Source organism: Pantherophis guttatus, chromosome 1 (assembly GCF_059756535.1).
Source record: "Pantherophis guttatus breed Tessera chromosome 1, ASM5975653v1, whole genome shotgun sequence".
NCBI lineage: Eukaryota > Metazoa > Chordata > Lepidosauria > Squamata > Colubridae > Pantherophis > Pantherophis guttatus.
The window spans coordinates 230,502,235-230,526,568 of NC_142063.1; the positions used below are offsets into that span (position 1 = coordinate 230,502,235).

Here is a 24,334-nt window from a genome sequence, read left to right on the forward strand (position 1 = left end):
ATAGTTTATTTTAATGCAATAAAAATCAAACCCAAATGAAACTGAAAATATAATATTTGTTATCTATGAACATAGCAGCCTTAAAATAAGATAATTTTCAGATGTTATATTTTAGCATAAGATAGAAGCTGGAACATTTCAAGCATCTTTCCAATAATTCAAAGATTAATTTGCATGTGCCAAGGACCTGGAGGACAGAGTCACGTAAGAGAAAATTCCTTAAGTGAAACTCAATCATATTGAAATAGTGAGAGCTTCAGTCATATATTAATAGTATCGGGTAGTTGGACATAATGACTCTTCTGCTTTTTATAGAGATTATGGACATTTAGCAAAGAGTGAAAAGATGCTAGCTGATTTAATGTAACATTGTTTTCAGTGCACTGGTGGATCTATTTTGGTGGATTTTTCAAACCCACTTCCATAGGAATCTGTCCCAGCATACTGTAGCTCAGCAAACTCTGTCAATCTCTAGTGAAATTGTAGAGATGGTGAAACAAGTTGAGGGGAGCACAGCAAATTGCTGAGAAGAGCTTTTGGTATGTTGTGTCTAGAAAAGTCTAGAAGTCTAGAAAAGCAAAACTAGGAAAGCAACTAGAACATTGCAAGAGATGAACAGACTGTAGAGGGCAGTCCAATATAAGAAAAAGGGTTGGCGAGTCAACAACCAAAGTGTTTTCACAGTAAAGTTAACTTTTTGTTGCCTTAAAAATAGAGAAGGCTTCATGTTCTCTACAAGATCTGCAATATTCTATATTCTTGGCTCCTCCTCCAGGGCTTCTCACATGACATGGGAATAGTATGAGCTTGGTGCTGTGAGCTCTCACCTGGATTCTTTTAAGATAAGAATTTTAGTTTAAAAATATGGAATTAATATAATAAACAACATTCAGTGTGAAGTCTTAGATTTTACTAAAACAAAAAGTTTGTTGAGGTCCAGATCTTGAATTTGCACCTGCACTTACACATGTAATAATAAAAAAAAAATTTAGAGGCATTCTCTCATTCAATGTTTTGGATTCAGATCTTAAAGTTTATTTCAGGATTAGATACAAAATGCAGTTAATATTTATTTAATGTATATTGGTAGATATTGTTTTAATGAGGCACTTTCAGGCTTTATCAAAGGATGTGCTTGGCTGCACATGCTTACAGTTGAATACCGTTTATACATTCAAAACCAGAGTTTTACTCTGGTTTTCTCGGTGACTGATTTCACCACTGTATATCCTTGGCTTGCTTAGTTCCTATTCAGAGTTTTCCATATGGTTACATCATGTTACATATTAATATGCATGAAAAATATTTGTATAGAAACTGAGTGTTTCACAGGCTTTATGTGTTTTAACTTGGGTAAATTATTAACAGAAATTACTTTTGTGTGGTTTAATTTTGCTTTGCTATAATCTAATCCATCCCATTTATTTTCCTGCTAAGTTTCCTTGTAGATCTTTCTCTTTCAAAATCTGAGAGTGTCTGGTAGCAACTTTTAATCAGATGCACAAACTGCCTTAGCTGATGGAGGATTTAAATATGTAAAGATAAGGCAGGAGAAGAAAGGTGTAATGCAGATGAAGACTACACTGTGAATATTGTATGAGTCATAAGTTTTAATCAAGAGTTTCATATACAGATGGGCTTCCCTCTTTGAACTTCATCTCCCTCTACATTCATCACTCTCTGCTAATCACTTGACTATTTGCTTTATAAATACATAGCCAGTCCAAATGCTAATTGGAACTTTGGAAATATGTGGGAAATAATTCTTTAATTTCAGCTCATGTCTGAGATCTCATAGATCTCATTATTGTTTCATATTTGGCATGAGGAAAAAATGCAATATATTCATCTTGAAGAGATGGGTTGTAAGCACCATGACCTCACTTAGAGTACAAGTAATGCTGAAGAGCTGCTGAACTTTAAGGAATGTAGCACTTACCTTTGCTTTCTTAGAGAAAAAGTCAATGCCATCAGTACTGAAATGAAGTAAGCTTGCACATTTTGTACTTTGACTTCTTGTGCCTCAAACAGATATAGAAAGCACTACTTTTCAGAAAAGAAGTTGAGAAACGGGATATATTTTTGTAACATGGAGCACCAACTAATTATAATCATTACCAGCTGTTTCTGCTTCTCTTGATTCTTCCTATTTTTGATGTCTGAAAATTGAGAATTTGAAGCAAGCTTCTCTATCTTTTAACTGATTTATTGGGCATGCATATTTCAAAGCATGCCAAATATATTTAAGCTCTTTGTCTTTTTAGGTACAATGTAAAGCTAGGATATATTTTATAATCCTTTTCTCAGAATTTTCCATTTTTTCAGTGAAAACTCTTCAAAAACAAGGAAGTGTTCTCCTCTCTGATCTTCAAATCTCTAATTCTTAATTAACAAATAGTACCCCACAATGATTTCATAATGTATAACTTTTGTTTTTCAGTTAGAAGTCTTCCAGCCTTTTTTTGTTTCCTTAAACCTTCCTCCTAGTGTCATAAGAGGAGAACAATTTATATTGGAAGTAAACATCTTCAATTATTTGAAAGAAAGCACTGAGGTAAACATATTGAAACTTTGTTTTATATACATATATCATTCATTCATTCATACATACATACATACATACATACATATATATATTATATATATTTATATTTCGCTGATAAAGAAATAAAGGGAGACTAGTATAGATCTATTTCAAGCTATTTAGCTCTCATCAGTTAGCCATACCCTTACTTGGATTCGAACTTGGGCTGCCTGCATTTGAGGTAGTTATATTAACCTCTGAGCCACAAGTTCTCCTCCCTTCATCAGCTTGAGCAAAGCGATGCAATGTGCTTCCTCCCACATGCTGGGGTAGACCAGGTGTCTCGATAGAAAAACACTTAATCTCTCCCCTGGCTCAAGCTGATGAAGGGAGGAGAACTTGTGGCTCAGAGGTTAATACAACTGCCTAACATGCAGGCAGCCCAAGTTCGAATCCAAGTAAGGGTATGGCTAGCTGATGAGAGTTAAATAGCTTGAAATAGATCTATACTAGTTTCCCTTTATTTCTTTATCAGCGAAATATAAATTTGGTATAAAATGGTTTGTCGTGAACGCGACTGCTTGAGGGCTCCTGGATTGGAGCTGAAAGGCAAAAGGGATGCAGTGTGCTCCCTTCCACATGCTGGTTAATTTCATTCTGATTGATTTTTTATATTTATTAAGTATAAAGTAAGTATTATTAAGTATTGTTATCTCCCTAGTTTAAAAGAAAATATGAGCATAGTTATACATGCATATATTAGAATTTTGCATCAATCTGAGGATTTAGTTTGGAGGCAGATATGGAAAACAGCTTGGTTTGTTCAAGTACTCCTCCTCATCATATGCTTGACTTGAGAAATTGGGAATAGAGATCCATAGAGAATAGTGTTGATAACAACGGTCAGTTTTGCCTCTGCTCTTCTGAAAGAGCTCAGCAAAGCACTTCAAAATCCTTCTAAGATAAGCAGAACTAAAGATGAGCACAGAGAGATGTGAACAAAGCAAGTTCCCCTTCCCCAAATATTGCAGCTTGAGAGTTAAACCAGATAAACTGCTCCTTTGTAATTATTAATCATTCCGATGCCCACTCTGCTATTCATTCTGGCATTTTTCTTCTAGGGAACAATACAGTTAAGTTCTATCTTATCTCAAAATGTTGAATTACAACTGAAGCTTTAATGAGGCTCAAATTGTTTTGGCCACTTCATACTGCAATGTTATGGCCAAGCCCAGGTGTGCATATCCTTTATATCTATCAGTGTTTTGGTAGGAGCATTTTTATGTTCTGCCAAGTTTAGGAACTTCCAGATGTAATTCTATATTTATTTTTGTTTCCAGAAGGAGTTTTCCTCTGATATCTTGTTTACTTTCTCCCTTTTCAAAATATGGTTTTCAGTCTTCTGTTCATTCCCCCAGCTCCAATACTGTAGTTAAAGTGTTAACTATTGGTGCTAGTAGAACAAAACATTAACTAACCACTTCTGTTTTGTAGGTGACAGTTACCCTTGATACAAGTGATAGCTTTGAAATTTTTGTTCTCTCTAATGCTATAAATGCCATTGGAAACCAGCATACTGTTTGGATACCAAGTGAAGATGGGAAGACTGTCTTCTTTCCAATTATGCCAAAGCAGATTGGAGAAATTCCCATCAGAGTGACGGCAATATCAACCATTGCTTCTGATGCTATTCTCCAGAGATTATTAGTGAAGGTAATTTAAAGGAGCCATATTTCAAGAATCTTTTTTCTGGGACAGATGAGAAGCTTTTACCCAAGTCCCGTTTTGATTATTTTTAAAAGCACCTATAGATCATTCAAAAAGAAGTCAGAAAACCTTGCAATAAAATATTGAAGAAGATGAGGTTGGGGTTGCCTTGAAGCTGAGGGGTGGGGTACGGTCTTGTTTGAAGTAAGGTTTAATAAACCAGCTTCACAGTTTTTAGATAAATTTCCTTATAGACTTTATTAAGTAAGGCAAGGGTTTCTGGTTTGCCAAATGAGGTGATGGCAGACTTTTTGAAATCTATATTGCCAGTTCCTGATATAGACCATGAGTAACTGGACAAAGCCACGCTTATATATATATAATATTATATATATATATATATATATATATATATATATATATATATATATATATATATATATATATATATATATTATTAGGAGCCTGGATAGCTCTGCAGACAAGGCACTGTAATTTAACACCAGCTGTCTGCAATTAAAGTAAGTTCGAATCTTGCCAGGCTCAAGGTTGACTCAGCCTTCCATCCTTTCTAAGGTAGGTAAATTGAGGACCCAGTTTGTGGGGGCAATAAGCTGACTTTGTATAAAATATACAAAAGTATGAAGGCTATTGCTTAACGCACTGTAAGCCGCCCTGAGTCTCCGGAGAAGGGCGGCATATAAATCAAATTTTTTTTTAAAAAAAGATTCAGTTGTGATGAAATCTTCAAGTTTCTGAAACAGGAGTGTATGAAAAAATGCTTACTTTTGCAATATTTTTCATTTGCTTGAATATGGTTCTCAGCGCTCCTTCAGAAGTTTTTGAATTATACCTTTTAATAGACAGAATGAAAAGGGATGAAAAAATTGAGACTATTAAATTAAAGGAACTTTAATTTGTGTGTTGGCTTTCTGTGTTTGGAATATATTCCCCCTTCCCCACAGTCATTCAAAAACAAAGCTTTTCCCTCATAAAACGTGTACTGCATGAAATGTTGTGCTGGTTACTGGCTTCAAAAACGGCCTGGAGCAATTCATAGAAGAATGAGGATCAATGGCTAATATAGGTAGTCCTTGACATACAACCATTTGTTTAAGGACCATTTGAAATTACAATTGCACTGAAAAAAGTGACTTACAACCTGTCCTAAGGCCTACAACCCTTGGAGCATCCCAGTGGACACATGATCAAAACTTAGGTTCTTGGACATAAACAATTATTGTTTACTTGTGTAATACTTGTTTATTTTTAATAGGCTGAAGGATTAGAACAAACTTACTCAGAGACAGTTCTTTTGGACTTATCCAAAAGAACTAATCTTACAGAAATTTTGAATTTCAATTTCCCCTCTGATGTAGTTCCTGGCAGTGAAAGAGTGCAAGTTACAATTACTGGTAAGCATAACTGTATTTCCTCGGAATACAGTTTTTAGCTATTTCTAATTGCTGGGTGAATCATCAGGTTAGTTATTTAATTATTTATTTAGTTACTAGTGTTATTTTAGAATTGCTAGTGTGTGTGTGTGTGTGTGTGTGTGTGTGTGTGTGTGTGTGTGTGTATTGTATGGATGGAAAAGATGATTCTTGAGATACTTTTATATATCAGTTTATGTAACTGGTTTATTTCATTTTGGTTTACTAACACTAACATTCTCTTGCTTAAATTAACATGCCATTCTTAATCTGCTGCATATATGAATATCTTCTTTTATTGATATTATTGCTTTTGTTTGCAGATTTTTTTTTTAAAAAAAGAATTATGATGTTATGCTGATGTTATCTATTCTTGCTCTAATCTTCCATGGTTGAATGTCAGTATCATAATGGAGGATTCCTATAGTACCCTAGGGTTTCCGAACTGACATGTAAATTTCACAATTCACACAATTCTCAGTAACGGCCACATGGCTGGGTGCTCTGAAAATTGAAGTCTACACATTAAGAGACTAGTTAGATTGGGGATGCCTATAATTAAAATACGTTTTCATGGTAATACTTACATTGATTTTGACCCTAAAAACAAGCTAGCTGGTTGAGAGAATTGATTAAAAAGTTTGTTATAGAACATTTTAATTTCCCCCTCCCCCTTTGGTCTTTATTTACATGTTTACTTGTTAGTGTTGCCCCTTCCATCACTGACTTGCAAATTTTATCTTTCAGGTGACAAACTTAGTTCCTCTATCAGTGGTTTGGAGTCACTGGTCAAGATGCCTTATGGTTGTGGGGAACAAAACATGATTAACTTTGCACCTAATATTTATATTCTGGATTATTTGAGTAAAACAGGCAACCTCCAAACCCAATTTAAATCAAAAATCGTGTCATATATGAGAGAAGGTAAGGATATGTTTGGGTAATGAACATACAATTCAATGTGCATTCCTTTGAAAGCATTTAGACCAGCTGTTCATTCTTGAAGGAGGTTTTGTTTGAGAGAAACCGTAACACTATGTAGCATAAATATTAGAGACTTTAAAAACTTACTTTAGGAAGCTGGTTCCATATAGTTGTTTCATTTCTGTATTGTTATGAAGTTACAGTCCATATGACTTGAAGATGTCCCTGGACTACATCGTTGCCTTTTGAATACAACTGGCCCATTTTAAATTTTAGTTTAAATTTGTTTAAGTTTGGTAGTATCATACCAGGAATAACTATATTTAGACTGACATCCCAGATCAGTCTCCCACAAAGATAGAACAAAAGCTACCAACCACAGAAACAGTTTTGTTTGCTTTTTTTAACTCCATGGTTTACATTTCACCTGACATTTGAACTTTGGCTACTCCAAAGTTGCACAGTTATTTTCAAAAATGATGAACATCTGTTTTTTAAAAACCTCTTTGAAGTCTACAAGCAGTCTGTCACTCCCTGTAGATTGATTTATTTTGCCATGGTTTTGTTAAAATTCTCCAAACATTAGTTTTATTAAAGTTATTTAAAATAATAGTATGCTAAATTGAAATTTAGTAATTATTATTTCACTTAAACATTACTTGGTTTGGGGTTTAATATTCTTTGAGAACATTCAAATAATTCATGTTCTTTGTATTATTTTCTAGACAAACAGAAACTGCCTTTAATGTTAAAAACAAGTATTCATCTTTGCATTGTTGGCTAATAATAGTAATAGTAATGGCTTTGTTATTATTGGTACAGTAGTAGCATTTAATTGTTTTCTATTTCTCATTTTAAGGCTGATACTTAACTGTGAATTACGTGTACACAATACGTAGTAGACAACCAATTTAGCTTAAATGTTATACACCCACATTCCTGAGGTTTTGCTAAATAATAATTTAAGCTTTATTATTCTCAGCTTTATATTCTCTTTATAAAAAAGTCCTTCCACCTGTTCCCCAGGTGGTGGTGGTGGTTGTTTTTTTACAAATTTGGCTTTATGTTTCGTCATGGGCCTATTCATTCTCCTATTACTTATAGGCTTCAGACCATGTTTCAGGATCTTACCTGTAGACCTTTCATTGCCTGAAGTGGTGCCGTTGATATTCCTTGGCAAAATGACCACTTTGGGATAGCATTACTTCATATTACTTGTCAGGTTTTATGAAGTTAATAGAGGAAATAGTAGGTCTTTGCCTCCCAAAGCCTCTCTGTTCCCATTCTCACTCTTAATCCCTTAAATGCCCTTTCTGGTGATGTTACATTCAGAAGGTTGGGAAACTAAATTTTAGTCTCCAGCTCTCAGAAGTTGCCTGTCTCTGTATTATGTTGTTTATACTTCATAATGGGAACATATAAACAGTGTTTGAGTAACTTCAATCCTTGTAGATTTTAGCAGATTAGGCTATTAGCTTCAGTGAGGGATAAATCTTTCAGAACTGCATCTCCTGACAATTCAGACTTAGTTTTTTCAAAATGCTTCTCATATTTCATTTGTTCAGGTTATCAAAGAGAGCTTCTCTATAAAAGACCTGATGGCTCTTTCAGTGCCTTTGGAAACAGTGATCCCTCTGGGAGTACATGGTGAGTACCTATATTGTTGCACAGTACCCAATATATAGTTTTCATAATTTTTAAAATTATAACTTATTACAAATTCACATCATAAAATGGGCTGTGTAAGCCTTTGAGCTCAATTTTCTGCAAATTAAAAGCCTTGCTGGCTGAGGAATTCTGGGAGTTGAAGTCCACATATCTTAACATAGCCCAGGTTGAGAAACACTGATCTAAATCAATTGTTTAATAGAAAGAATTAGTTTGGGCAAACATGTTTAAAGGTATAATTTCATTATACTTTCATTCTAGGTTATCAGCTTTTGTATTAAGAAGTTTCATTCAGGCACGACCATACATTGATATTGATCCATATATCCCGGAGAGAACAGCTGCTTGGATCCTCAGTCATCAGAAATTAAGCGGAGATTTTGAGGAGCCTGGACGAGTTCTAAATACCGAGCTTCAAGGAGGCACTAGCGATTCTGTTTCACGGACAGCTTATATCTTGACTGCTCTATTAGAGTATCAGTTCAATGAGGTAGTAATGATAGTGATCTTAATGTATTTGAAACAAATTACCATAAAGCTGTTTACAATATAGGCTAGCGCTTTAAATTAGGATAATGCCAAAGAATGCATTTGAAGTTGTAGTATTCTCAGTCAGGCAACCAATCCTATTTTCACAACCTGATTTCTTCCAGATGTGTTGGATTACACATCTGATTAGTTTTATGGGAATACGGGTGTATAAAAACATCTGCTCAGTAGAGGAAGGGTGATCTATATTGATTGCCAAAAGCTCACGGATTTAGTCGGGAGTTATTTCCAGTTCTACTTCAAAAAGGCCAGGAATTGAATCTTATGCTAGCATAAGATCTTATGCTAGCATATTATGTGTTGTTCTTCTCAAATGAGGCTTTATCTTTGCAGAACAGTATTCTGCTTGATTAATGGTGAGATTAATTAACAGTTGTGCTGAAACAGGGAGCTTTTTATTTGGAGGGGAAATTTTATCTTTTACAAAGTGGAATAGGATAGGAAAGTTTTTTGTTTCCTAAAGAGTCACACTCCTAGTAAGTAAATACCTTTTCAAAAGATTTAGTAATGAAGGAGCACCTGGGCATTGATTGTTATGCCTGCATGACATAATAGCATAGATTCACATTTACATTTCTGAAATAATTTCTCTTTTGTGTGGAATTAAACAACTTGGCTTGGCCCAAGATAAATATAGGTAGATCCCAGAAATAGGTAGAAGCCATAGTATTGCTATATGCATTCTAACAGGAACAAGGTTAGTTCAAAATCCTCCAGCATCATCTCATTCTAAATCAATAGTTATGTGTCTCCTAATAATTATATGAATGATTGGAACATAAGAATATTATTACTAAGGCACTTTTTATTCTTTAGTGCAAATCAATTTTGAAGGATTATAATGCAAAGAAACATACAAACTGCATATGGCTTGCAGTTATCGCCACCGCCATCAGTAATACCGATGTTTTTGTTAGACCCTAAATTAAGGCAGGAAGCAAAAATGGAATTTTGAAAATCACAATATATGGTCTCTTCATAACAATACATTTCCTTGCTAACTATCTTCTGCTTTTTAAGGTTTCAATGCAGGTAGTCCTTGACTTGCGTCCATAATTGAGCCCACAATTTCTGTTGTAAATTGCGATGGTCATAAAGCCATCACATAACCATGCCTGATTTTATGATTTTTTTATAGTAGTCATTAGGTGAACATCGTGGCCGTTAAAGCAAACACATTTTTTTTTTGGAAACTGGAAGTAAGCACATGTTTGTGGGATGCTGCAATGGCCGAAAATGTGGGTCAGTTGCCACTTGACCATGGGGGAAGGGTACAGATGGATGTTGGATTGTAAATCCCTTTTTTGAGGTTGGTCATAACGTCAAAGTATTTATAGTCCACTCCTCCCAAGCATATTTAGAGGGTTACATTTAGTAGTGTCTTGCTCAATTCCAGTTTGCTGTGATGTTTTGTAGCACATCCCACATTTTAGCAGTATATGTTTTTATCTTGAATATAAAATTGCAGTGTAACTGATTGCCATAAAGACTACTACTAGTTACTCTGGTTAACTGTAAAGTATTTCTTAAGGTGTTACATTTCTTTTTCCAGAATGATAAACCTATAAAAACAGCACTGGGCTTTCTTGAATTTCAATTGAATAACATCATATCGGATAATCATACACTGGCTCTTGTGACTTATGCATTATCACTTGCCAAAAGTACAGCAGCAAAGGGAGCTCTCGACAAACTGAATGAGAGATCAGAACGACAAGGTAGTGTAAAGTAGTCTTTATGCCTAGGTGAGTCATCTGACATTGCAGTTACACTTAAGGCAATATATGCCAATGGAATAAAAGAAAGGAAACATAAAATGGGTTGATGTGAGTATCTAGTTAAAAGTTATGTATGGTCATGTTTAAAATGCTTAGGGTTATAATTCAATTATAGGAATTCAATTCAGTTCCACAGTTTTACAGACTATTTAAATTAAAAATGTAAAGGTAGCAATTAATAATTGCATGTGAACTTTTTCTGTTTCTGTAAAGAAAATGAAGATCACATTCATTGATCCTATAATCTGTACCTAGCTGTTCAGTTGGCCACTTATTAAAATTTAGTAAGACAGAACGGAGTAAACAATTGGATCTGATAACTTGGATTCTAAATGGCACATTCCAACAGTAATACTTTATAATTTATATATTCTTTTCGATGTAGAATATTTATCACAAAATGCAGGTTTTACTAATGCATATTCTGAAAGAACAGCAAACCTCCACGCTCACCTGTTTTGCCACATTCTTAAGCAGGATTTCTGCAAGTCAGTCATGTTCTTATTAATGTATTTGTTCCCCATCCTGATATATGCACTTCCCATTGGGCTATTTTTGGCTGCCTTCTATAAGAATGTCCCTTTTTCTTTAGGGACTTCTGTAAACCTGAGTATTTCTCTACTGCTGCTGATATCACTGGATATTTTTGGAGCAATCAAGTCTTAGAGAACATATTTCCAGTTAGCATGTACAATTAGCATATATACTATATATGTGGGATGCAATGATATGAAGGCATATCTGCGGGGAGGGAAAAATTTCTAATAAGCAAACATTCTTGCATTTAGAGGCCACTTTGGCAATAGCAAGTGTAAACTACAAAGCTGGTGTGAAATATGGATGTGAAAAGCAGGCCTGAAAACATATATAGTGGGAATGGGTTTTGTTTGATTATGATCTGGTCTGCTCTTCTTGCTTGCCCCAACATGAGAATGGACCAACTGCTGTTTGGGGATGATTGGAACAGATGATATTGTCCTCAGCTGATTCCTTATCTCCTGAGAAGGCAAACCCCACCTGAGATTTCAAAATTGCATCAAAATTAGTGGTTTTCTTTTCTCCTCTTTTTCTTGTACAAGCAGGGAAGTCTGATCTGCCTGCTGGGCTTCATTCTATCCTATACAAATATCTCTGTTCCAAATGCTTGAAGTGTGTTACAGGATGGATTACATCCATGTCCTCAGTGAGACTCCGTTTTTTTTCCTTCGATCGCCATTTTGTATTCTTTCTGTTTGTTTGAACTAACAAATATTCTGCCAAGTTTCTCCTTTTAGCTCAAGTGATGAGAAACTATAGTTGTGTTGTTGTTGTTTACTGTAATCTCACTGAAAGTTTTAAAGTGTGAAAATTAATACAAAATAAAATAGAGTAAAAAGATAGGTAGTATTTTTTCTAAACACATAGGTCAATTTGACTATCTCAGCGAGTTCGACTATCTTCAGCAACCATTCCTGTGTCCTGGTTGTTTGTTTTTTAAAATTCAGCAGATGGTTTGTGACATACTGGCCATTTCTTTCTTTGTTTTTACACTGGGTGAAATTGACAAGAATTTTACCAAGTTTCTCCTTCTAGCCCAAATGAAACTATTAAGTGCGACTTAAAGATGGAAGAAAAAATAACTGGTGCTTGTTTTCCTGCCATGGTTGAAAATAAAAAAGCAGAAAAATTCACCAGTTGGGAGACATGTTATACACTGAATTGAACATCTAGTCATCAGTGTGGCCAAAGTAAAGGAGAGGGTTGTAATTCAGGAATGGATTTCTTCAGCCAGTTTCATTTCTAGCCAGTAAAAGACAAGCAGCCAAAAGCTACAGTATAGAAAAACTTTATATGTAGTAGAACAAATTATAGTTTATTAATTTGATAAATGTGAAATTGATTTTGGGATATGGATGGGAATGATTATCGTTAAATATGAGAAACTATAGGATTAAGAAGTAATTGATTTCACTCTGCTCAAAAAAAAAAAAAGCTTTAGAAGAATAAACTCTCCGACCTTACAAAGTTGTATACTTTTCTTATGACGTGAAAGCTTCTTTCTGTTTTTCTTCTTCCCAGGAGAATTAAGGTTCTGGACATCACCATCTTCTGGACTCTCCAGTTCCTGGCAGCCACGTGCTGCAGATATTGAAGTTGCAGGTTATGCTCTCTTGTCTCATTTTATTCAACGAAGACTGCTGGAGGGGATTCCAATTATGAAATGGCTAAGCAAGCAAAGAAATCATCTGGGAGGTTATTCTTCAACACAGGTTAGAAATTATCCAAAAAAACCTAATTCATTTATGAAATTAATCATTAAAATTTTATATGGCCTTAGGAATATATTATTTTCATTTAAAATTTTGAACCAGGAATCTATCAAACCCTATATGAAATTTGATTGATGAGCTTTTCACTTAGGGCCTTCTGCATTGCCAGAAATGTGTATATATCCATGTTTCAAAAAACAATTAGAAAAGATTTCGATTCTCTAAGGAAAGCCAGCCAGAATATTCTACTCTATGTGCGTTCCAAAGATTCAGTTAATTTTCTACATGGGCCAAAGCCATGGACGCATTTGATTCATCAATCCTATTTTAAAATGTCAGAAAGTTGAATTCGGGCTTGGGAAGACTAAGTTCATATCTTTACACCAAGGCAATGTTATGGGTTATTATGCAATGTTATACACATTGCTAAGATAAGCTTTTTGTAAATGTGCTTTATTAGAGAAGCAAAAGAGGCCTGGTTCTGATATGATGATAAAGGCCCACTGACTGAGCTCATGCATCGTGTTAAGCCAAACCAAATCAAATTATGATAAATTACATCTGTCCTACTTCTGTAAGAGTTACTGAGTCAGCAAATGTGTGCCTTGCAAGATAAAACTACAATTGCTGTCATGAATGAATACCTGCTGACTTTGCCCTTTCTAATAATAAAACACAATACTTAAATGAGCATTTGGACTGAATATGTGAAGATTTTTTTTAAAAAAATCTCAGTGTAACCTATTTCTCCAGGACAGGGATCAAACTTGATTTCATTGAGGGCCGCATGAGGGTTGCATTTGATCTTGTGGGGACAGGGGGATGTTCTGTCCCCGTCTCACACGCACACACACCAACAGACGTCCAAGAGTTAAAAACCAAACCAGTCGACAAAATTGTTTTCCTTATGATAACGGAACTTGGCAGTAACCTAGTGGCTGCCTGCCAAGAGTTTATTACTCACGAAGAGATAACTTCTGTCCGCTTCTGGTACATCAAAGTAAAATGTTCAATAATTACAGAGTGAATTAAGTCCAAAGATAATCCAGCAAAGTCTATAGCAAAAGTCCGGCAATGCAGAATGGCGTAGAAGCTTTCAGCTTTGTTCATCACAAGGCTTGACTGGCCATCACGCTCCCTTTTATATCCTGTGGGGTGTGGTCCAGTGACTCAGCCTAATCTCGGGCACGCCTTTTCTTCTGTTGCGCGCGCTTATCTCTGCGACGCTGTCAAGGATCCTGCCAAGACTCATTACTCTCATCACTGTCCACCTGTGGCTGCGTGGACGTGCTTGGCCCCGGCCCTATCTCTTGCCCTTTGGCGGACGCCGAAGGCATTGCCAAAGAGGAGGGTCCTGGAGAGGGAGGCCTTGCCAACTCCTCTCCTTCACTCTCGGAGTCCTCTCCTGCCGATGACACAGGCTCAGGTAACGGAGCCACAACAGGGGGCATGGCCAGGGTGGGCATGGCCAGCTCAACATCACTCATGTTGGGGGTGCCTTTGGTGGTCTGAGCGCTCTGCTAGCAAAAACTGGCTCCCGAGCTCTGTTTTCGCTTGCAACGGCTTCCTGCAATCCTCTGCCAGCGAAAACAGAGCTGGGGAAGGCCACCTGCAGCTCTCCCAAGCTCCGTTTTTGCTGGCAGAGGCACCATGGGTCAGTCCTTCAATGTTTCAAGGGTGGCCCCGGGTGCCAGATCTAAGCACCCTGCAGACCAGATCCGGCCCCCAGGCCCTGAGTTTGACACCCCTGCTCCAGGATTTCCAAATGACTTCTCATCTAAGTACTAGCCATTTCTGTACCTGCTTAGCTTTTGAAATCAACCAGGCTTCATTAGGTGCTCTTGCTAACCTGGTTGACCTACTTACTTCATATTCATATTAACAAAACTGTTCTTTCTTCTCTGGATAGGACACTATAGTGGCTCTGCAAGCCTTGAGTACCTTTGCAACACTTACAGCTGATTCTGTGACAGAAATAGATGTTACAGTGAATGGATCCATGGAAGAAAATCCAACGGTTTTCCGAATTGATCATGAAAACCGTTTAGTTCTCAAGACCAAAGAGGTACTGAATTTTTTTTAAAAAAACTGATTTCAGGAAATTCATCTAATTTGGAATGCTTTTTTGACCATAATAAAATCTGCCATTTCTTTTAGTTTCCAGCTGCACAGCCTGTTAGAATTACAATTTCTGCAAATGGCCGTGGTTTTGCTATTTTTCAGGTAGGTGTATATAGTCATTTTTGTCTCTTTTCTTTCTCTAAGGATTTTGGATTGAATTAGATACTCCATTTGGTTGGATCATATTTGAATTATAAGGGTGGAGTCAATATTATATTAAGTACAAACTAGATTCAGAATCAAGTCACGGCTGTCCTTATGACTTTATTACTTTAGATTGTTTTCTCCATTCTTTTGTTTAGTCTTTTTAAAACTGCTTTGATTACTAATATCATATTAATATAGCAATTATATATTAATAGAATGCTATTAATTAATTCTAGTAATTATGTAATATTCTCAATGTACCTATCATATTGGAAAGTATGATTTAGATTCTAATTACTCTGTGTGAATGTCCCACCAAAAGAGATTTTGTTTCTCCTTTCCTGCTAAACTCCTGGTGTTTTCCTAGAAGGCAATTGTAATAGCATTAGGATGCTGTTAAATGTCACTTTAAGATTATTATTCTATGTAAAGGATGGATCTTCTAAATCAGCACCAAGACTTCTTGATGTGAACAGTTTTATTCTGAACTGCAGTACAGCTTGCAGCATAACAGTGAACTCTGATGGCAGATATGTTGTTAACTTCATTTTGGATCTATAGTGGCTTTCAGGAAATCCTGAACATCACTACTATCAGTATTGAAGTGGTTGTCCTTTATAAAAATGCTGCCCAGTCCATAATTCAATATAATAATCGTGGGCTTCTTGTAAGCAGTGTGGAATGTGGTAGCTGTAATTTTCATGCAATTCCTTATTTGCAGCACTGTCTTCCTCCCGTTCTTCAGCTTTTCTGCCCACTCCACTGTGTTTAAAAAATAATCACTTGATTTTCCAAGAGAAGCTTCCCTTCTCTCTTCCCTGCCACAAAAATTGTTGCTTAGATTTTTCAGTGTTCATTATATATCTTTCTTTTTTAACCCTGGCAAAATGCATACACGTCATTCTATTGTCGGCCAGTAGCATATTGCTCTTTTGTCCAATTCTCACAACGCTACCCGACATAGCAAATCAAATGCTGTCTGGTAGCCCAGGGGAAGATGAGAAGGAGAATGAAAACAACTTACAAAAGTATCTTGGCATATGAGACCTGTCTCCATATTTGGACTCCTGTCAAAGAAAATGGTGTTCTCTTGGATCAAAGGGATACTAGGGACACAGAATCCAGTTAGCATAGAAACCCCAGGCCTGTTTTACATCTTTTTATCTTTAATCCTTGTAAAACGATTGGGTTACATGAGTCAAATTCCATGTTGATTAGCATCCAGTACAAATAAACAGTAGAATACGTGACATTAGCAGTGCAACACCACAAACAGAATTTGAAGAATAGGTTATATATAAAATTTCAGAGGGGGCTGGGCTTGTTATAAAATGCCATTATTTGGGTATATGCATTTACAGAAATCATATTTATTTTTATCAAAAAAATATACATTTGAAAATAACTTCAGGTCCATTAATGAAGGCCAACGTTTGAAAATAACACAGCAGGCAATACATTGTTCATCCATCATATCTGACAGTGGTGGACTCAGCTGGAATTGTTTTTAACAGCAGTCAAATTGCTGCAAGTTGTCTACACATGCAAAAATATTACTAGCTTATTTTAAAACAATCAAAATTGATGTGCAATCAAGTTATCAACAATTTAAAACACTTTTAAGAAAAATCTAAATAAATATTAGATGCCAAATGCACAGACTCAAACCCTATCCTGTGTTTGTAATTAACACATGGAACAAGAGGGTCTTTTACTTGATCAACTGTCTATAGGCATATGATATTACCAGTATATTTATCTATTTTTAAGTAGCATTGAAAAGACAGCTTGTAGGATTTGATGACAATATCAGAAATGCCAATGTATGGTTAAAGACGGGAAAATTCTGTTTAATTCCAATATGAAATCACATAGAAGTGTCGTTCTCAAATTGAGAGCCAGAAACCATCAATATGCTGAAAATATTTAGCTTTCCTTTCCTTTCCTTTCCTTTCTTACAGATTTAAGGTCTGAGATTTCTAGGGCCTCTGAATGTCTCCAGATGACCCTAGACTTAGATGTGGAGGAATAAAATAAGACATGGCAATTTATAACACAGGAAGTTGGACATCGGGATTTGGGAAATACAGTTATAAATATGACTTATGACCACAATTGAGCCCAAAATTTCTGTTGCTAAGTGAGACAGTTATTAAGTGAATTTACCCTGTTTCACAACCTTTCTTGCTATAGTTGTTCAATGAATCACTGCAGTTGTTAAGTTAGTATCATGGTTGTTAAGTGAATCTGGCTTCTCCATTGACTTTGCTTATCAGAAGGTAGCAAAAGGTGGTCTCATGATCCCGGGACATTTCAACCATCATTAATATGAGTCAGTTGCCAAACGTCTGAATTTTTTTCATGTAACCATGGGGATGCTGCAATGGTCGTAAGTCATAAGTCACTTTTTTCCAGTGGTGAAATTCAATTTTTTTTACCATCGGTTCTGTGGGCGTGGCTTGGTGGGTGTGGCTTGGTGGGCATGGCAGGGGAAGGATACTGCAAAATCCCCATTCCCTCCCCACTCCTGAGGGAAGGATATTGCAAAATCTACACTCCCTCCCCACTCCTGGGGGAAGGATATTGCAAAATCCCCATTCCCTCCCCACTCTGGGGCCAGCCAGAGGTGGTATTTGCCGGTTCTCCGAATTACTCAAAATTTCCGCTACCGGTTCTCCAGAACCTGTCAGAACCTGCTGGATTTCACCCCTGCTTTTTTCATTGCCATCGTAACCTTGAAGAGTCACTAAATGAACTGTTGTAAGTCAAGGACTTCCTATAATACTTGTTTTAGAAGGAGACTCCCTTGAATCAATTTTGTAGTCTAGTGGGTCTTCTGGATTCAGCATTAACATTGGACAGCCACCGCAGCTTTAGCTGATAAACCAAAAATCCTAAAATCCATGCAGTGATAACCTCAAGGCTGATTTACTGCCCATGCATTTTTTTAGCAGCAGCTCTTGAGAATGAAAATTGCAGAAAAATGATATAGGTAGTGAGTGGTGTCCCCTGGAGGTCCCATGTCACCCTTGGCTGAAACAATTTCACTGATTGCCAGTTGCTGTCCAGACTCAGTTCAGAGTGGTCATAATGAAATTTAAAGTCTCATCAGTTGAGGAAATCACCTTTTGAGAGGTCAGCCCTGAGTGCAGTCAGCCAACTGGTTTTTGAGGTACATTTAATATTCTTACTTGTTACAGTAGTCCTTCACTTACGACTACAACTGACCCCCCAAAATTTCTGTTCCTAAGTGAATCAGTTGTTAAGTGAGTTTTTATGACCTTTCTTGCCACAGTTGTTAAGAGAATCACTGCAGTTGTTAAATTAGGAACCTGGTTGTTAAGTGACTCTGGCTTCCTCATTGACTTTGCTTGTCAGAAGATTGCAGAAGTGGATCACATGACCCCGGGACACTGCAATGGTCATAAATATGAACCAGTTGCTAAGCATCTGAATTTTGATCACGTAGCCTTGGGGATGCTGCAGCAGTCGTAAGTGTGAAAACTGGTCATAAGTCACTTTTTTCAGTGCCATTGTCACTTTGAACGATCACTAAATGAATGGTTGTAAGTCGAGGACTACCTGAATATCTTTCGATAACCTCCATAAAGAGAAAGGACAGCATATTATCTATCTCTATCTATCTATCTATCTATCTATCTATCTATCTATCTATCTATCTATCTATCTATTTATTGGTTCGATTTATATGCTGCTCTTTCTCCGGAGACTCAGGGCGGCTTACAATGCATTAAGCAATAGCCTTCATACTTTTGTATATACCTGCTTAGTAGGGCTTTCGCCCCCCCCTCCCCCCCCCAAGCAGTGTTCTTTTTTATACAAAGTCAGCTTATTGCCCCCACAAACTGGGTCCTCATTTTACCTACCTTAGAAAGGATGGAAGGCTGAGTCAACCTTGAGCCTGGTGAGATTTGAACGTGCAGTAATTGCAGGCAGCTGGTGCCACCAAGGCTCTTGGTGAAATTAAACAGAACTTCTAATCCTTATCCAAAGAGCTTAACCACAGCTCATAATCCACGGCACCTGGAGTGGAAGATGGTTTGTCCTCACGTGTAGATGCAGCACTCTAAATTCTACCACAAGTCTTATTAAGAGACTACTTGACCAATGTTTTCTCATTTATGACACAGTTGTTCTGTACAAAGAACCTTTGCAAGCTGAAGGTAACTCTTCCTAAAGCATCCTAAGACATAACATCTAGGCTGGAGAGCGTTAAACTATGCCATTCTTGTTCTTTTAAATGTTCCATCCTTTAAGAATGATTGCAGTTTGTTATCAGGATTGAGTTACTCTTGAGAAAAGTAGGCAGATAAATTAATAATATGATTTATGACTGACTTATAGTCAAATCAAGCAACCTACCCTTTTCTAGTAAAGTACTCTAACATTAGAATTGATATTAATATGCCAAAAAATACAATAAAAAACTTTAAGCAAATGATACATGAAATTCCCATTTTAAAAAAATCTGTACTAATACAGAATGCAATAATGGCTGATAATAACAGCAATTAACATTGCATGATTTATCATCTGCTATGAATTACATGTGAGTAAAGAATGATCACATTTGGAATTTCGGAGTAGATGAATTGAAGCAAGGATATATTTTACTACCATTGCATCATGTGTAAAGAGGAACCTGTCCCTTCCTTTAGAGTTAGCAATGACAACGCTACCAGTTGTAATTCAAGTCAAAAGCAATCCTTCAACCATGTCTAGGGATTTCCTGAGTTATGCCTATACAGGATTGGACAGAAAAAAGGGGGAAAGAGAAGCTTTTTAAACATCTGGGAATAATGAATCATGTCATCTTAGAACTCCATTTCACTTTTTGAATCTCTTCTGGATAATGTATTATATTATATAGCAAAGTCTAATAACCATCCACTTCCAAGGGAGATGCCAGTTTTTGGTACATTTTTCCATAAAACTGATTTTTCAAAGAATCTTACAATTTTCCCTGCAAATTTTTCATTATTTTGCATCTGTTTGATCCGTAAATTGAATGCATTCAAAATTCAATTTGCATTCAGAAATTCAAATGGATGCCCAATTGGTCTGAATCTTTATCAATAAGAGAATATTTGTAAGGGTTGAAATGAGGAGTCCTTGGTATTCTCTGAGCTTGGTTATTTTCTTGCAGATATTTCACTACCCAAACTAGGTAACATGTAGCAACCCTCACCTTTATCTTGGATGAAACAAAATTATGCTTTCTATGTGTCTACTGTTGATAAATATACAGACTGCTCTCCAAAATGTAAGAAAAAAAACAATTTTCAACTTAAAAAAAATAAAGATGGTCCTGTGTCTGGTTTCTGACTGCATCCATGACATTTTTTTTGTCAGCAAGGAGATTTCCAATTGTCTTCTTCAGAGATATTTTTCAGCTTTCAGCCTAGTGAGCAGCCCTGATTTTTCAATTCTACATATGCCAATAAAGTGAAAAAATGTGGCCCAATGAGACACTAGCATGCTTAATGTGTTTGTCTGTGTTTCATTCCTGAAGCAAGTGAATACATTCATATTAGTTTTTATTTTGACATTAGGGTTTTAATCACTTTTATCAAGTCTAAACAAGATATACCTGAAGCCTCTTAAAAGAAAAAGCCCAGGTCAGGATTGTGTGAATCTTCTCATCCATTCTCACACCTGCTGAAGTTCATTTGTTTTAAAATGCAAGCTCATTAGCATTCTACTTTCTTTCTCAAAGCTTAATTCAGTAGCCAAATAAAATGCTGCCAAAAATTTCTTCCTGAAAATAACCCTTTAACCATAAACTTTCATCCAGACATCTGTTTAAATTCCAACCATAAGGATAAACATGAGAGAGCAAAGATTCCTGGACTGACAGGCAGTTTTCCAAAGTTTTGATATTTTTTTAGCTGGAATATTGTGAAGGTTGCTGCTAAAAGGATTTCGATAATGCTTTCACAAGGAAGCTCCTTGTTTTCAATAATTGTTGAAGCAAAGTAGTTCCAGAAGCGTAAAGTCTTGCAGTTTCATAAATGTGAAGGATACCATCTTCCTGCCATTTATCTTGGAAAAGCATCCAATCAAGAACTGGCAAAACTAAGGCCAAGTTAACGCATTATAGTAAGCCAAGATTAATTTTAATATTTGTTGAAGCCACAGTGACTACATTTATATATATGGCTTGGCCATAACCATAGTTTACCAACTAGAATAACTAGGTTTACATACCACACTAAACCAAAATCAACCTATATTGTAGTTTAATGTGTATATTAAATGTTATGTGTATTAAATGTTCTACTTCAAGCATCTTTCATGAAGACTAAACTACCTCCTATTCACTTAGGTAAAATTCTCTATATGCAATGTCTCTATATGCAATAAACAAGAATTATAGGTAGATGAAAAAGATGCATTTTAAAATGGCATGTGTTTTTTGAAAATGAACCTGGACATGACATGCTAAGGAGAATACACTCTGGTTTACTTAAAGTTTGCTCAAGCTTCCAAGTTTGCTCAAGCTTCCAAGCTTGCAATGTTTTATCTGACCATGAAGGAATTTTACTACAGAAATAAAAATGTATAAATTTATAACATACAAAATATATGTACACAGGCATAAATTTAGCATTTGTGGTCAAATTGCATGTTTGAGTGATACACTAAATGAACAGTAGAACACAAGTACAAAGCTAAACTTTCTGCAAATATGAATGCATAATTACTTATGCAGAACTCTTTTTTTATAAATTAATGTCATTGTTTCTTGCAACTACATAGATAGGCCTATGCAGTTTTCTTGACAAGATATTTTGGAGTGGTTTGCCTTTAATTAGTAAATCAAACTCTTCTCATGTAGCTGTCAACATATTCAGAATAAGAAAATAGTGAATATGGCAAGTGCAGAACTTTATAACAAGTACAATAGTACTTTGGCAGAAATAATAATTTCCAGATAATTCTTATCAGCTAAGAATCTTCCTGTTCATTGTTTTGGATCCCCCTTTCCCTTGCAGATAGCTGTTATAACAGCTACTTGCCTCTTCCCAAGAGTGCTTAATTACAACATAAAACCAATATAAAAACTGATGCAAAATGTTATTGTTTAACTAAATGTTTAACTAAATGTCTATGCCATTTAGAAAAATGTAGTTGGCTTATCTTTCTAGTTTTGGAGCAGAAATCAATTTTTAAAAAAAAAAAAAAAGAAGAAGAAAAGAATTACAAAATGACATAATCTGTTTAGTTGAGTCATTGACCCAGATGTGGGAGACTCACACAATCTTATTCACAATCCATCACAGAAGCAGTGGTTGCATAGCCTAGAGAAATCAGTAATTCCATAACAGAACTGAATCTTTAAGGAAAGATGTGTGGTTTGACACAGGAACAGGCAAATGTGTACGAATTATGTCAGAGGTTCCAGATGTCTTGAATGATGTTTTGCAGTTTCCAGAAATTACATATTGACAGCTATGAGTATAAGCCAGGATGTCAATCATTATGAATGTGCCAGCTAGTGAATATATGCTGCATGCATATCTACCACCACTGTCATTTAAATTGTCATATCAAAATACCTTTTAAAATGTGTTGGTAAAATTCTTTCTGCCTATGACAGGATATCTTGCTTTGTCCTGTTTGCAGCAGGACAGGCTGGGTAAGAAAACAGAGTTGATGTTGCAACCAGCTGAAAGCATGCTTGATCGTTCCTTTGTAGAGTTTTCTTTCTTCCTGGATTTATCTTTGTTTAAGGCCAAGAAGGAATGAAAAATTGAACATAAAATTCCTTCCAGTAAAATAGTTGTTTAAGAGGCTATCCTATATGTTGATCCAGGTGTTCCTGAATTGCCAGTAAATTCTTACCATTTTGCTTTTCTTGGCAAACACTAAAGCAATAGCATTTTGGGTGATGACAACATTTTGATTTATTTCCAACTTGATTTGACCAAGTTCACAGCAGGTCCAATAAGAAGAAAGCATGTTTGATTTGTCATTTTGAGGTTCTTTTGATAGATTGGTTTTGAGAATTTGAAACTGAAAGTTTTATTTCAGAAAAGGATGCGAAATGTCCCACATTTATTTTTGGATTGTATGTTACAGTATTGCATATATGAATTTAATCTGATAAACTCTGAAATTGCTATTATTATTATTCTTTTCTGCTGTTATCTTCACTGAATATCATTTTTAAAAAATTTTGTTTCTCTATAGCTCAATGTTATATACAATGTGAAAAATTCACATACCAGCAAAAGGCGTAGATCTGCACAAAATCAAGAAGCCTTTGACTTAGATGTCTATGTAAAGGATGACAAAGAAGACATAAATAGCTTAACTTTAAATGTGTGCACCAGGTAAGTATTAAGCTATCCATTCTCTTTTATTTACAATTTTAAAAAATGAGCTTTAACAAATATATCTTTATAAGATTTCAGAGAAATAAAAGTTTGGGCATACCACTCCATCATATTGCCAGGTTTTCTAAATGAATGAATGAATGAATGTATGAACGAATCAATGAATCAATGAATCAAACAAAAATTCCTACCAAAGTTAAAGCTTAGTTAAATCTAAAGAGACAGCTCAGTTCATAAGTTCTTCCCTTAGGCCAGGGATGTCAAACTCGTGGCTCGCGGCCCAGATGTGTCACACGCTTGCCACGCCCACCCTTGGTTTAGCGAAGGGGGAAAAGTCACAATATGTCATGTGACAACAACATGACGCTATGAGTTTGATACCTATGGCTGCTCCTGATACTTAGGACTACTACCACGGCATTCCCATAGTCACGTTGTCAAAATTTGTGCACGTGGTAACTGGCATGTATTTATGATTATTGCAGCATCCCAGGGTCATGTGATTGCTGCTGGGTGAGATCATCCGTGGCTTTGGGGTGAAGTACCACCAGTACGCTGATGACACCCAGCTGTACATCTCCACCCCTGGCCACCCCAACGATGTCCTTGAAGTAATGTCCTGGTGCTTGGAGGCTGTGCCGATCTGGATGGGGAGAAACCGGCTCAAACTCAACCCTTCCAAGACTGAGTGGCTGTGGTTCCCGGCATCCCGATATAGTCAGATGACTCCATCTCTGACTATTGGGGGCGAGTCTTTGGTCCCCTCGGAGAGGGCTCGCAATCTGGGAGTTCTGGATACGCAGCTGTCCTTGGAGGAACATCTGACGGCTGTGGCCAGGGGGACTTTTTGTCCGATTCGCCTGATACACCAGTT

At 36.2% G+C, this 24,334-nt stretch overlaps 1 protein-coding gene across 1 annotated transcript in view; it reads left to right on the forward strand.

The window, feature by feature from the left end:
• CD109 (CD109 molecule) overlaps positions 1 to 24,334 on the forward strand; it is an 83,336-nt gene that overhangs the window by 51,373 nt on the left and 7,629 nt on the right. The window contains exons 20-30 of the mRNA XM_034431893.3: positions 2,441 to 2,554; positions 4,019 to 4,237; positions 5,508 to 5,646; positions 6,412 to 6,588; positions 8,154 to 8,235; positions 8,518 to 8,746; positions 10,358 to 10,523; positions 12,642 to 12,832; positions 14,742 to 14,897; positions 14,990 to 15,055; positions 23,315 to 23,457. Of these exons, the coding sequence (XP_034287784.2) occupies positions 2,441 to 2,554; positions 4,019 to 4,237; positions 5,508 to 5,646; positions 6,412 to 6,588; positions 8,154 to 8,235; positions 8,518 to 8,746; positions 10,358 to 10,523; positions 12,642 to 12,832; positions 14,742 to 14,897; positions 14,990 to 15,055; positions 23,315 to 23,457 (1,682 nt within the window). The remainder of the gene's footprint in view (positions 1 to 2,440; positions 2,555 to 4,018; positions 4,238 to 5,507; positions 5,647 to 6,411; positions 6,589 to 8,153; positions 8,236 to 8,517; positions 8,747 to 10,357; positions 10,524 to 12,641; positions 12,833 to 14,741; positions 14,898 to 14,989; positions 15,056 to 23,314; positions 23,458 to 24,334) is intronic.